General features: G+C 36.1%; 1 protein-coding gene across 2 annotated transcripts in view; it reads right to left on the reverse strand.

Annotated features, from left to right (window-relative positions):
- THSD7B (thrombospondin type 1 domain containing 7B) overlaps nt 1–15,081 on the reverse strand; it is a 1,218,744-nt gene that overhangs the window by 582,046 nt on the left and 621,617 nt on the right. For both annotated transcript variants that reach the window (XM_030883051.2, XM_060302483.1), the window contains one exon: nt 11,047–11,857. In XM_030883051.2, coding sequence (XP_030738911.2) covers nt 11,047–11,857 — 811 coding nt within the window. The remainder of the gene's footprint in view (nt 1–11,046; nt 11,858–15,081) is intronic.

Raw genomic sequence — 15,081 nt, forward strand, 5'->3', positions numbered from 1 at the left:
CTGAAAGTGAAATCAAGAAAACACTCCCATTTACCATTGCAACAAAAAGAATAAAATATCTAGGAATAAATCTATCAAAGGAGACAAAAGACCTGTATGCAGAAAATTATAAGACACTGAAGAAAGAAATTAAAAATGATACAAATAGATGGAGAGATATACCATGTGCTTGGATTGGAAGAATCAACATTGTGAAAATGACTCTACTACCAAAGTATTCTACAGATTCAATGCAATTCCTATCAAACTACCACTGGCATTTTCCACAGAACTAGAAGAAAAAATTTCACAATTTGCATGGAAACACAAAAGATCCTGAAGAGCCAAAGCAATCTTGAGAACGAAAAATGGAGCTGGAGGAATCAGGTTCCCTGACTTCAGACTATACTACAAAACTACAGTAATCAAGATAGTATGGTACTCGCACAAAAACAGAAAGATAGATCAATGGAACAGGATAGAAAGCTCAGAGATAAACCCACGCACATATGGTCACCTTATCTTTGATAAAGGAGGCAGGAATGTGCAGTGGAGAAAGGACAGCCTCTTCAATAAGTGGTACTGGGAAAACTGGACAGGTACATGTAAAAGTATGAGATTAGATCACTCCCTAACACCATACACAAAAATAAGCTCAAGATGGATTAAAGACCTAAATGTAAGGCCAGAAACAATCAAACTCTTAGAGAAAAACATAGGCAGAACACTCTATGACATGAATCACAGCAAGATCCTTTTTGACCCACCTCCTAGAGAAATGGAAACAAAAACAAAAATAAACAAATGGGACCTAATGAAACTTCAACTTTTGCACAACGAAGGAAACCATAAACAAGACCAAAAGACAACCATCAGAATGGGAGAAAATATTTGCAAATGAAGCAACTGACAAAGGATTAATCTCCAATATTTATAAGCAGCTCATGCAGCTCAATAACAAAAAAACAAACAACCCAATCCAAAAAATGGGCAGAAGATCTATATAGACATTTCTCCGAAGAAGATATACAGACTGCCAACAAACACATGAAAGAATGCTCAACATCATTAATCATTAGAGTAATGCAAATCAAAACTACAATGAGATATCATCTCTCACCAGTCAGAAGGGCCATCATCAAAAAATCTACAAACAATAAATGCTGGAGAGGGTGTGGAGAAAACGAACACTCTTGCACTGCTGGTAGGAATGTGAATTTTTACAGCCACTATGGAGAACAGTATGGAAGTTCCTTAAAAAGCTACCAGTAGAACTACCATACGACCCAGCAATCCCACTACTGGGCATATACCCTGAGAAAACCCATAATTCAAAAAGAGTCATGTACCAAAATGTTCATTGCAGCTCTATTTACAATAGTCTGGTGAAGGAAACAACCTAAGTGTCCATCATTGGATGAATGGATAAAGAAGATGTGGCACATATATACAATGGAGTATTACTCAGCCATAAAAAGAAAAGAAATTGAGCTATTTGTAATGAGGTGGATGGAGCTAGAGTCTGTCATACAGAGTGAAGGAAGTCAGAAAGAGAAAGACAAATACCGTATGCTAACACATACATATGGAATTTAAGAAAAAAAAGTCATGAAGAACCTAGGGGTAAGACAGTAATAAAGACACAGACCTACTACAGAATGGACTTGAGGATGTGGGGAGGGGAAAGGGTAAGCTGGGACAAAGCGAGAGAGTGGCATGGACATATATACACTACCAAACATAAGGTAGATAGCTAGTGGGAAGCAGCCGCATAGCACAGGGAGATCAGCTCGGTGGTTTGTGATCACCTAGATCGGTGGGATAGGAAGGGTGGGAGGGAGGGAGATGCAAGAGGGAAGAGATATGGGAACATATGTATATGTATAACTGATTCACTTTGTTATAAAGCAGAAACTAACACACCATTGTAAAGCAATTATACTCCAATAAAATGTAAAAAAAAAAAAAACTTTCTGAAACAAAAACTGAGGGAATTTGTCATCAAGAGACCTGCCTTGCAAGAAATTTTAAAAGAAGTTCTTCAGAGAAAAGAAAATAATATAGCTCATGATGACATATTTAAGATCATTTAAAAATAAAAATGGAGTAACTATTGTTCAGGCATCCAAAATGGATCCAGGTGGCTATTACGGATATGGTTTCAGACATGTTCCTGCATCACTGAGAATCTGAATTTTCTGAAGTGTATCAAACTCAGGGACACCACCAACCATTTTCAAAACAACATCTGCTAGCAGCTGCCAGCTGCAACTTTATGGTCTCAAGGTCTCCCCTGTAAAATATGCAACCATTTTTGGTCCCCAAATAACCCTTGCTTATCAAGCACCCTTAGTTCTTGACAGCTCCCATCCTAATTCTTGACAAACAACTATGTAACTTTATGGTTTTACCTCCATTTTCCATTTACTCAATTCAAGTACTTCTTGAATACGTGTCTCCCAGGCTATAGTCCTCAGCTTGGCTTGAATAAAACTCTCTTCTGTTCCTTATTATAGATTGTTTACTGATTATTTGTGTTGACACACAGAAACTTGGATCTACATAAAGAAGGACTGTTTGAAAAGGAATACATGAAGGTAAAATAAAATATTTTATTTTTCTTATTCATAATTAATAGATAATTTGTTCAAAATTATAATAACAATGTATTTGGTGGTTATAGGTTATGGGTAAGTGAAATTAATGACAACAGTGTCTTAAGGGATGGGAAAAAGGGATGGGGAATACTCTATTTATAAGGTACTTGCACTATGTGTGATGTGGTATAGTGTTATCTGAAATTCACTTGGATTAGTTGTAAATTTATATTGCAGACTCTAGGGCAACCATTGAGAATGGTAAAAAAAATAAATAAATAACTGTTATGCTAAAAGAGGAGATAAATGGCATAAATTGAAATGATCAATTAAAATTAGAGAAATGGAAAAACAGAGGAAATAAAAAAGTGGAACAAAGAACAAGGGCAGTGAACAAAAAATAATAAATATGATAGATATTAATCCAAATATAGCAATAATAATTTTAAATGTCAATGATATAAATATAGCAATTAAAGGACTGAGACTGTCACACTGTCAGGGTGGATAAATAAACATAATCCAACTGTTATCTATAAGAAACTTACTTTAAGTATAAAGATGCAGACAGATTAAATGCAAAGGCATAGAGAAAAATACATCATATTATCAATAATCAAAGGACCCTGTAATAGTTATATTAATTCCAGACAAAGCAGATGTAAGAGCAAGGAAAATTATCAGGAATAAAGACAGGCATTACATAACCACAAAGGGGTCAATTTTCCAGGAAGACATCGCAATCCTTGATACGCATGCACCTATCAATACAGCATCAAAATATGTGAGGCAAAAACTGATAGAACTGCAAAAAACGAATAGATGAATCTGCTATTATAGTTGGAGACTTCAACACCCCTCTATCAGTAATGGACAGATACAGTAGGCAGAAAGTCAGTAAGAACAGAGTTGAACTGAACAGAACCACCAATCAACTGAATTATCATTGACATTTATAGAATACTTCATCCAACAATAGCAGAATACACATTCTTCTCAAGATTATACAGAACATTCACCAAGACAGACCACATTTCTGGGCTGTAAAACACACCTTAACAAACCTAAAAGAATAGAAATTATACAAAATATGCTCTCAAGACACAATGGAATTAAACTACAAATCAAAAACAGAAAGATGGCTGGGGAACCCCCAAATACTAGAGGATTAAAGAGAACATTTCTAAATAATACATAGGCAAAGAAGAAATCTCAAGAGAAATTAAACACTGAATTAAATCAGAATGAAAATGTAACATTAAAATTTGTGGGATTCAGTAAAAGCAGTGCTTAGAGGGAAGTTTATGGCACAGAATTCACACATTCGAAAAGAAGAATTATCTAAAATCAGTAACCTAAACTTCCACCATAGAATACTAGAAGAAGATCAAATTAAATCCAAAGTAAGACCAACGAAAATAATGAAAATTAGACTTGAAAGCAATAAAGTTAGAAACAGAAAATCAATAGAGAAAATAACTGAAACCAAAAGCTGGTTCTTTGAAAAGTTCAATAAAATCGATAAACCTTTAGACAGGTTAACTAAGGAAAAGGAGGGATGGGGGAGAGGGAGGAGAGAGAGAGAGAGAGTGGGAGAGAGAAAAAGATATATATAGATATAGATATAGGTATAGATATAGATATATATATATAGAGAGAGAGAGAGGGAGAGAGGGAAAAAACACAAAGCACTAATATCAGTAATGAAAGAGAAGTCATCACTACCACTAATGATGCCCATGAACCCCAAGGATAATAAAATATTATAAACAAGCCTATACCCACAAATTTGTTAACTTATATGAATGGACCAAGTCCTTAAAAGACACAATCTCCTAAAACTCACCCAAGAAGAAATCTATAATCTGAATAGATCTATTATCTATTAAAGAAATTTAATTAATAAGTAATAACCTACCAAAGCAGAAAACATCAGGCCCAGATGGGTTTCATTCTACCAAAAATTCAAGGAAAAAATAATATCAATTCTTGACAATCCATTTCTAAAAATCAAAGCAGAGGACATATTTCCCAACTCATTATATGAGACCAGCATTATCCTAACACTAAATCTAGACAAAAACTTAGTCTTTATGAAAAAAGACTAAGTCCAATATCTCTCATGAACATGTACGCAAAAATTCTCAAGAAACTATTAGCAAATAATATCCAACAACGTATAAAAAATATTAGCAAATAATATCCAACAGTATACTTGGCTATACATATCATATAGCCAAGTATAATTTATTCCAGGTATGCAAAGAGGGTTCAACATTTGTCAATCAATTAATGTAATCTATCCTATTAACAGACTAAGTAAAAAAAAATAATATAATCATACCTATATATGCAGAAAAAGCACTTGACAAAAACCAACACCTATGATGATAAAAATTCTCAGCAAACTGGGAATAGAGGAGGACTTCTTCAACTTGATAAAGAATATCTACAAAAACCTACAGTTAGCATCATACTTAATGGTGAGAAACCAGATGCTGTCCTGCTAAGATCAGGAGTAAGGCAAGAATGTTCCTTCTCACTACTCCTACTGGACAGCATACTGGAAGTCCTAGATAATGCAATAAGGCAAGAAAAGGAAATAAAAGGTGTACTTACTGGAAAGGAAGATATAAAACAGCCTTTTTTGCAAATTATACGCTTGTCAACATAGATAATTCCAAAGGATCAACAAGAGCAATAATAACCAAAAAGAAAAAAAAACCCTCCTGGAACAAATAAGAAATTATAACAAGGTTATAGGATACAAGGTTAATATACAAAACTCAACTGCTTTCTTGTATAACAACAATGAATAATTAGAATTTGAAAATAAAAACACAATACATTTATATTAGCACCAATAATATGTAAAATCCTTAAGTGTCAGTCTAACAAAATATATACAAGACCAATATGAGAAAAAGTACAAAACTCTGATGAAAGAAATCAAAGAAGTTTTAAATATATGGAGAAATATTCCATGTACCTGAATAGAAAGACTCAATATCATCAAGATGTTAGTTCTTCCCAAATTGTTTATACATTATAAGCATTTCCAGTCAAAATCCTGGCAAATTATTCTGTAAACATCCACAAACTGATTCTAAAGTTTATATAGAAAGGCAAAAGCTCCAGAAGACTCAAGACAATATTAAATACAAAGAAATTCAGAGGACTGACACTACTCAACTTCAAGACTTACTATAACGCTTCAGTATTTAAGACAGTGTGTTATTGGCAAAGAACAGATAAATAGAAGAATGGAATAAAGATACAGGGCCCAGAAGTAGATCCACACAAATACAGTCAATTGATGTTCAACAAAGAAGCAAAGGCGATTCGATATAGAAAAGATAGTCTTTTTAACAAATGGTGCTAGAACAAATGGACATTCACATGTAGAAAAATGAATCCAGACACAGACCACAAGATTTTCACAAATATTAACTCAAAATGGATCACAGACCTCAATGTAAAATGCAAAACTAAAACTTCTGGAAGATAACATAGGAGAAAATCTGCTTGACCTTGGGTTTGGTAATGTTTTTTCCGATATAACACCAAAGAATGATCCATGGAAGAAATATTGACAAATTGGAATTCATTAAGATAAAAAACTACTTCTTTTTTTTTAACATCTATATTAGAGTATAATTGCTTTACAATGGTGTGTTAGTTTCTGCTTTATAACAAAGTAAATCAGGTATACATATACATATGTTCCCATATCTCTTTCCTCCTGCATCTCCCTCCCTCCCACCCGCCCTATCCCACCCCTGTAGGTGGTCACAAAGCACCGAGCTGAACTCCCTGTGCTATGCGGCTGCTTCCCACTAGCTATCTATTTTACATTTGGTAGTGTATATATGTCCATGACACTTTCTCACTTTGTCCCAGCTTACCCTTCCCCCTCCCCGTATCCTCAAGTCCATTCTCCAGTAGGACTGCATCTTTATTCCTGTCTTGCCCCTAGGTTCTTCTGACCATTTTTTTTCTTTTTTTAGATTCCATATATATGTGTTAGCACACGGTATTTGTTTATCTCTTTCTGACTTACTTGACTCTGCATGACAGTCTCTCGGTCCATCCACCTCACTACAAATAACTCAGTTTCGTTTCTTTTTCTGGCTGAGTAATATTCCATTGTATATATGTGCCACATCTTCTTCATCCATTCATCTGTTGACGTACACTTAGGTTGCTTCCATGTCCTGGCTATTGTAAATAGAGCTGCAATGAACATTTTGGTACATGACTCTTTTTGAATTATGGTTTTCTCAGGGTATATGCCCAGTAGTGGGATTGCTGGGTCGTATGGTAGTTCTATTTTTAGTTTTTTAAGGAACCTCCATACTATTCTCCATAGTGGCTGTACCAATTCACATTGCCACCAACAGAGCAAGAGGGCTCTCTTTTCTCCACACCCTCTCCAGCATTTACTGTTTGTAGATTTTTTGATGATGGCCATTCTGACTGGTGTGAGATGATATCTCATTGTAGTTTTGATTTGCATTTCTCTAATGATTAATGATGTTGAGCATTCTTTCATGTGTTTGTTGGCAAACTGTATATCTTCTTTGGAGAAATGTCTATTTAGGTTTTCTGCCCATTTCTGGATTGGGTTGTTTGTTTTTTTGATAGTGGGCTGCATGAGTTGCCTGTATGTTTTGGAGATTAATCCTTTGCCAGTTGCTTCATTTGAAAATATTTTCTCCCATTCTAAGGGTTGTCTTTTTGTCTTGTTTATGGTTTCCTTTGCTGTGCAAAAGCTTTTAAGTTTCATTAGGTCCCATTTGTTTACTTTTGTTTTTATTTCCATTTCTCTAGGAGGTGGGTCAAAAAGGATCTTGTTGTGACTGATGTCATAGAGTGTTCTGCCTATGTTTTCCTCTAAGAGTTTGATGGTGTCTGGCCTTATATTTAGGTGTTTAATCCATTTTGAGTTTATTTTTGTGTATGGTGTTAGGGAGTGTTCTGATTTCATTCTTTTACATGTAGCTGTCCAGTTTTCCCAACACCACTTACTGAAAAGGCTGTCTTTTCCCCACTGTATATTGTTGCCTCCTTTATCAAAGATAAGGTGACCACAGGTGTGTGGGTTTATCTCTGGGCTTTCTATCCTGTTCCATTGATCTATATTTCTGTCTTTGTGCCAGTACCATACTGTCTTGATTACTGTAGCTTTGTAGTATAGTCTGAAGTCAGGGAACCTGATTCCTCCAGCTCCGTGTTTCATTCTCAAGATTGCTTTCGCTATTCGGGGTCTTTTGTGTTTCCATACAAACTGTGAAATTTTTTGTTCTAGTTCTGTGAAAAATACCAGTGGTAGTTTGATAGGGATTGCATTGAATCTGTAGATTGCTTTGGGTAGTAGAGTCATTTTCACAACGTTGATTCTTCCAATCCAAGAACATGGTATATCTCTCCATCTATTTGTATCATCTTTAATTTCTTTCATCAGTGTCTTATAATTTTCTGCATATAGGTCTTTTGTCTCCTTCGGTAGGTTTATTCCTAGATATTTTATTCTTTTTGTTGCAATGGTAAATGGGAGTGTTTTCTTAATTTCACTTTCAGATTTTTCATCATTAGTGTATGGAAATGCAAGAGATTTCTGTGCATTAATTTTGTATCCTGCTACTTTACCACATTCATTGATTAGCTCTAGTAGTTAAAAAACTACTTCTCTGTGAAAGACACTGTTAAGAGAATGAAAAGACAGGTTAAAGACTAGAAGAAAATATTTTTGAAATACATATCTGATTAAGGACTGGTATCCAAAATATATAAAGAACTCTAAATTCAATAATAAAAAAAATTTAAAAAAATAGACAAAAGATCTGAACAGACACCCCACCAAGGAAGAGAAAGATGGAAAATAAGCATATGAAAAGATGCTAAACAACATATGTTATTAAGGAACTGCAAATTAAAACAAGGTACTACTACACACCTATTAAAATAGCTAAAATCCAAAACACTGATAACACCAAATGTTGGCCAGGGGGTGAAGCAAAAGGAATTCCCATGATAAAGCCACTTTGAAGAGACTTTGGAATTTCTTACAAAACTGAACACAAATTTATCATAATACCCAGAAACAGTGCCCACTTGTATTTAGGCAAATCAGTTGAAAATTACATTCACATAAAATCTGCACCTGAATGTTTACAGCATCTTTATTTATAACTGCTGAAACTTGGAAGTGACAGTAAAATGATCATTGGTTTCCAGGGGTCTGGGGAGAGGAAAGTTGGGATCAGTAGAGACAGTACAAGAGATTCTTAGGGCAGTGAAACTATTGTGTATGATATAGTACAGGTGGATACATGCCATTATACATTTGTCCAAACCCACTGAAGGTACAACACAAAACATGAACTCTAATGTAAACTATGGGCTACAGTAATGTATCAGTATTGGCTCATCCATTGTATCAAATGTATTACACAACTTGTACTAATGCAAGATATGTGTATGAAACTGTGTATGTGTGGAGAGGGAGTGATGAGGAGATACATGGGAGCTCTAGATCTGCTGTTCAATTTTTATATAAACCTAAAATCCCTCTAAAAAGTAAAGTCTATTAATTTGTTGATAAAAAATAGAACATGGTAAAAAAAACCAAGTAAACTATAGACTGAAAACATTCTGTGTAATATCCAATATAGGATATTAAGAAACAATGTTTGTACAGAATCACACATATGTATTCAAACAATAATCACCCAACCAAATCATCTGCTTAATCTTTTTGGATTCACAGAGGCAGTCAATGAAAGGCAGAAAATCACTCTTCAATGGACTTGCCAAGTTACATCACATAAATCAGAAAGAAGCATCAAAGATAAAATATGCTCATTTGTGAGTCGAATGGGAAAAAGAAAAAAAAACAATCATCACATTACTTTGCTCTGAAATAGCAGAGGTAGTCTTTGAGCCAGCTGTGGATCCTAAGAAAACAGTAACTGATGCTAATGATCAATTCTAGCAATGAGTATTTCATTGTTTGGTAATTCCAGTACTACTGAAAGGCATCTTAATTTGGAAGAAATTTGGTAATATATCAGTGATTTCATTTAAGACCTTTCAGGAGAAAAGTAAACAGATACTACTTTTAACATATTTCTATGATTTACATCAAGATAAGACCATGTAAAGTAAAACAATTACAAATAATTTTGAAGCCTAAACTATTGTTTTTTGGGTTTTTTTTTTTTTTTTTTTTGCGGTACATGGGCCTCTCACTGTTGTGGCCTCTCCTGCTGCGGAGCACAGGCTCCGGACGCGCAGGCTCAGCGGCCATGGCTCATGGGCCCAGCCGCTCCGCGGCATGTGGGATCCTCCCGGACCGGGGCACGAACCCGTGTCCCCTGCATCGGCAGGCAGACTCTCAACCAGTGCGCCACCAGAGAAGCCCTAAACTATTGTTTTTAAAAGTTTTAGTCCATTCCCTCTATAGGTTTATAATTCTAATTATTGCTGTGCAAGTTAATATTTTTAATCAAATCAATGCCAAAGAAAACATTCTTGGATTAACTTATTGGTATTATCACTACTATAAAATATCTACAGTTCAGATGTAAAAGAACCTGCTTAATCATCGAAACAAAGTAAACAAACCAAAAACAATTTTAAAAAACGTAAACATGAAGAACAATAAATATTTACATAATTTATATCCCAAATTTGAGAGTGAACTTGAATTTTTCTCATTATAATAAATGGTTTAGTCTTTTATTACTGTAGTAACAAAAGACCAATTTTTTTATGGAAGGAAAGATTCTTTAAATTCTATAGTGCTTTACAATTTTCAAAAATTTTACACATATGGTTTCATATAATCCCATAATAACCCCGTTTTTCCCCTACCCCTATATTGCCCCTACCCCTTCCTTCTCCCCCACTGGTAACCACTAGTTTGCCTTCCATATGTAGGTGTCTGCTTCTTTTTTGTTTTATTCACTAGTTTGTTGTATTTTTTACATTCCACATATAAGTGATACCATATGGTATTTATTTTTGTCTGACTTATTTAGCATAATGCCCTCTGAATCCATCCACGTTGCTACAAATAGCAGACTTTCATTCTTTTTTATGGCTGGGCTATATTCCATTATATATATGCACACCACACCTTCTTTATCTATTCATTTGTTGATGGATAGTTATGGCACAAGATCTATTTCTTTAAGTGACATATCGATAGAATAGATATGTGAAAATACATGACTTATCCTATATGGTTGCACTACTACACTAATTACACCAGAGTTCAGAGCACTGCTGGCCTAGACTCTAAAATACTTATACTTGAAACTGAAAACTCAAATGAAACTTTTTTAAAAACTCAAATCGCAAATCTGATTACAATTTTCTTGTTGTAGAAAATCATAAAGAAATCTTACAAAATTACACTGTAAAATATTTAAGTGAATCAAAGATATAAACACTGAAGGCCTCCTACCTTAATGTAGCATTTTTTCCGTCACTTCTTGTACACCAAACCTGGCGGGTTTGGTAACCTATCTCTATGTCGCAGGACTTGGAATGGTGATGTGCCTTGTAACTTTGGTGTCTAAAGGTGACCAGCTCCTTCGAATCAGAGCTAAAATCCAGAACGGTTCTTCCACTTAGGTTAAGTTCTTTGAGAAGAGGCAGTCGACATTTACTCCATGGTCCAACTTTAAGGCTAAACATATATTCCTCTGCCCCAAGAGGACAGGAAATGGGAGCATCACAGGCTCTTGACTCAGTCAGGTTGGGACACTGCAACCCTCCATAGAGAGGGGGGGCAATGGCTGAGCGAGTTCTATGCTGTAACTGCTTCCCACATCCCTTGCTACACCTGGACCACTGTGAGAACTCAGAGACCACACAATCCCGCGGGCAAGGGATGAGACAAGCTTGTTCCATGGGGGGCTGAGGGGCAAAGTGTTCACATATCTCATTCACAGCCACGGTTCTGTTCAGCTTCTGAACACAACGCACCGTCCGGTGCTGCAGCCCATGCTGGGCTGTCACGCACTCTGTAGCCCGAGGTCTGGCTTGCCCCAGGGCGGGAGGAACAAGCACACAGTGGTGCCAATCAGAAACCTCCCACTGGAAGAGGTTTCTGTGCCAGTCACAGACTCGGAAGCAGCTTCTTTCCTTCGGAGGCCTGTTGTTCTCATCACAGTTAGACAGGTGACTCGTCCACCCTTCAAAATGGAAACACCAAAGAGCACGACTCTGGAATCCTCCTGGCCCACAGTCTCCTGTACACCTTCCCCAGGGGCCTGTAGGCAGAAAGACAAGGGTGTCAGTTACTCCAAGATTCCACACCACCATCCACACAAAAAAGGGTCAATCTGCACACCTCCTGACACAACCAGTGTGAAATTATGAATTATGATGAAAAATATAATTGGGTGGCTAAAAATGTGGATTCTACATCAGTTGGCCCTTCTTGAAATCCCCAATCCGTCTCTTACAGCAGTATCAACTTGGATGAATTACTTCAACTTTCTAAGCCTTAGTTTCCTACATAAGGGAGAAGATAATAAAAGCACTGACTTATAAAGATGTTCTGAGGATCAGTGACATAATGTGATGGGAAGTAGACAATACACATTTAATAAATGATTGGTCTCGTTATAATTATTATGTTCCAAAGCCTATATACCTAACTCAATATTAATACTTTCTCGTTAGGCAGAGTTTCATCTAAAAGAAAAGCCCTAAATCCGGGATTTTAATAAACTAGGATTTTTCATGTTTCCAATCCTTCAGCTCACACCTTAAGTAGCTCAGAAGAGAAATACATTTTTAAAAATAGCTTGCAAAGCATCCTAAATATATCTTCATTTTCTAAATAGCTCTCCCCAGCTCTGGTTTTTGCTTGCAGAGTGAATTGCGTGAAAAAGAAAAATCTGATACAGAGGGGCGGGGTGTGGGGAGAAGGTAAGTTAATAAAAGAAGCAGCAGTACTGCATTATCTCTGGAAATTCTGCCCCGACAATCCTTGAAATATACTTGTTGGGTAAAGCTTCCAATGTTAGCTTGTAATATGCCAAATCTTTTCATTAATGAATTAGTTTTGTGAGAGAGGGTTCAAAAGATGGACAGATGAAAGAGCTACCCACTGATTTTCTTTTTTTTTTTTTTTGTATCTAATCTATAGACATACCAGCTGGCCTCATCCAGGAGGCTGATCATCTATCTTTCCAGGAGGACAGCAAGTAATCACATTTTGTGTCAATGGGAAAAAAAAGAAGTTTCCTCCCTTTTGCTTTACTTAAAAATGTAATATGAGCCTGAAAAAAGTGTATCAGCTTAACCATGTTACGTTTAACCCTTTACTAGGTTTGTGATCATCATAAAGGCATTTCACACCCCGAGAAACATTTTAATTTACACAGGGCGAGAGAAAGAAGGTGCAGTCTTTCTTTCCTTCCCCAAATCTGATCAAACCCCAAATGCCACTTAATTACTTCCTGGACTGTATTTTCATGCACATCCAGTACATTTCTAGGAGCAATAAATGTGTTCACAGGCACGTGCATTTAGGAAGAGACGTGCCTCCCCAGAGAAACAGGTATTTGCCCCTGGGGCCACATGCTGCAATGAGGATCTCTCACTTTAGCAGGACAACAGTTTTGGGGTTCTAATGTACACAGTCCTCCTGGTTCTTCCTCCCAGCCCTGTTCCGGGTGTGCAGATCTGCTGTTCTAGGCAATACCATGTTAGGTACAGTGCCGATGATTTCTGTCTCCTTTCAGTGACCCCACGCTAGAGTCTCCTCTTGATGAAATGGACAGAGGAGTTTTACTGGATTAAGTCAGCCTATAGTCACCAAAATGCCTCTGGGTTTGCCCACACTCTTCCCTAGGTGAGTTATCCCAGCACTGCCTGCTCAGGGTACAGTAAGTGCACATGGAAAGTGCGGCTTTCAGCACAGGATGATTCAATCAACCATCCTTAATTCTGATGATTTCCTCTTCAATCACCCACAGTTTAGTACTCTGCAAAATGAGAAGTTCATTGTTACATGACAGCTATTTGCAAGCTCCACATGTCTAGATGTTCTGGAGCAGTTTCAGGTCCAGTATGCCATTCCTTATCCGAATCTCAGACCACACATGAAAATGTTCATTATTACCAAAAACAAAACCAGGTTACTCAGTAAAGGACTATTTCAAAAAATACATGGTTGCAGCAAACTTTAAAAATCTAAAATCAGTCTTGACTTATCTAGGAATTTGGGAATAATATATACACACTACTATATATAAAATAGATAACCAATAAGGACCAATAAGGATTGACTGTATAGCACGGGGCACTGTGGTCAATATTTTATAATAATCTATAAGGGAAAAGAATCTAAAAAGAATATGTATATAAAGAATATATATTCAGTTTATATATATATATATTATATATATAAAACTGAACCACTTTGTTGTATACCTGAAACTAACACACTGTAAATCAACTATACTTCAATTAAAAAAATAAAATAAAATCAGTCTTGAATGATATAAAACAGTTATTGGTTAAAATGAAAACAAAGTTTTTTTGTAAAGCACTGGGTTTTAAAATATAGGCTGTCAGTTTCTCTCTGTTTAGGTACCAAATACACGCAACTCTCTACTTAGGATTTGTTCACGTAAATTAAAGAATGTAAGACCAAGAACGTGGAGCCCCTTCTAACTAATCTTGAAAAGCTAACATTAATCAATCTAGAATATCTTACAAAGTGATCCTTATTCTTACTTTTAAAACATCTGATTAGCACATTTTCTTATTATTAATATTCTGTTTTCTTCTTCTAAGTTTTTGCCTACTTTCAAAATTGTTAAGGTAGCTCTTTTTTATTTGAAATCATTAATATTTTAAACTGTATAAATTACTATTCTTCCCTCAGCTTTCACATTTCCATCTATACAGAATTTCACCAAACAGCCAAATTTTTTTCTAGATCAATGGAAGACAAAATATAACTATTAAGAAATAATTACTACCATTTGTTAAAGGCTAGCAGTGGTGTGCTGGGCTTGGCTGCTACCAGGGGACTGTTAAATATCCAGGAACGTTACCAGGTTGTTGTTAAATCATTCATGATTTAAAATCAGCCATGGTGGGAGTATTTACACCACATTACAAATCAAGTCACATCAAGGCTTTTTTTCTTTTAAAACAGAGAGACAGCTGGTTTATAGTACACCAATGGTGATTTCACAGGTGCCTCCCTTCCTTCCTTCCTTCCTTCCTTCCTTATAACAATCCCATGAGGTGGGGCTAGTTTGCTCATTTTATCAGTTGTGGAAAATGAAACTCAGAAGTTACAATGCACACCCAAGGTTACACAGCTAGTGCATGCTAGGCTAGAATGGGACTCCAGATCTGTGGGACCCCAAGCATGGGCTCTTGGCCTGCATTTGAAAAGTGTCTTTTCTAGGGTGTGCATTGGTATGTGTGATCCTACGATCACAAGGCAGATCCGTTTGTTCGCTTAGCT

This window comes from Globicephala melas, chromosome 7 (assembly GCF_963455315.2).
Source record: "Globicephala melas chromosome 7, mGloMel1.2, whole genome shotgun sequence".
Classification (NCBI taxonomy): Eukaryota; Metazoa; Chordata; class Mammalia; order Artiodactyla; family Delphinidae; genus Globicephala; species Globicephala melas.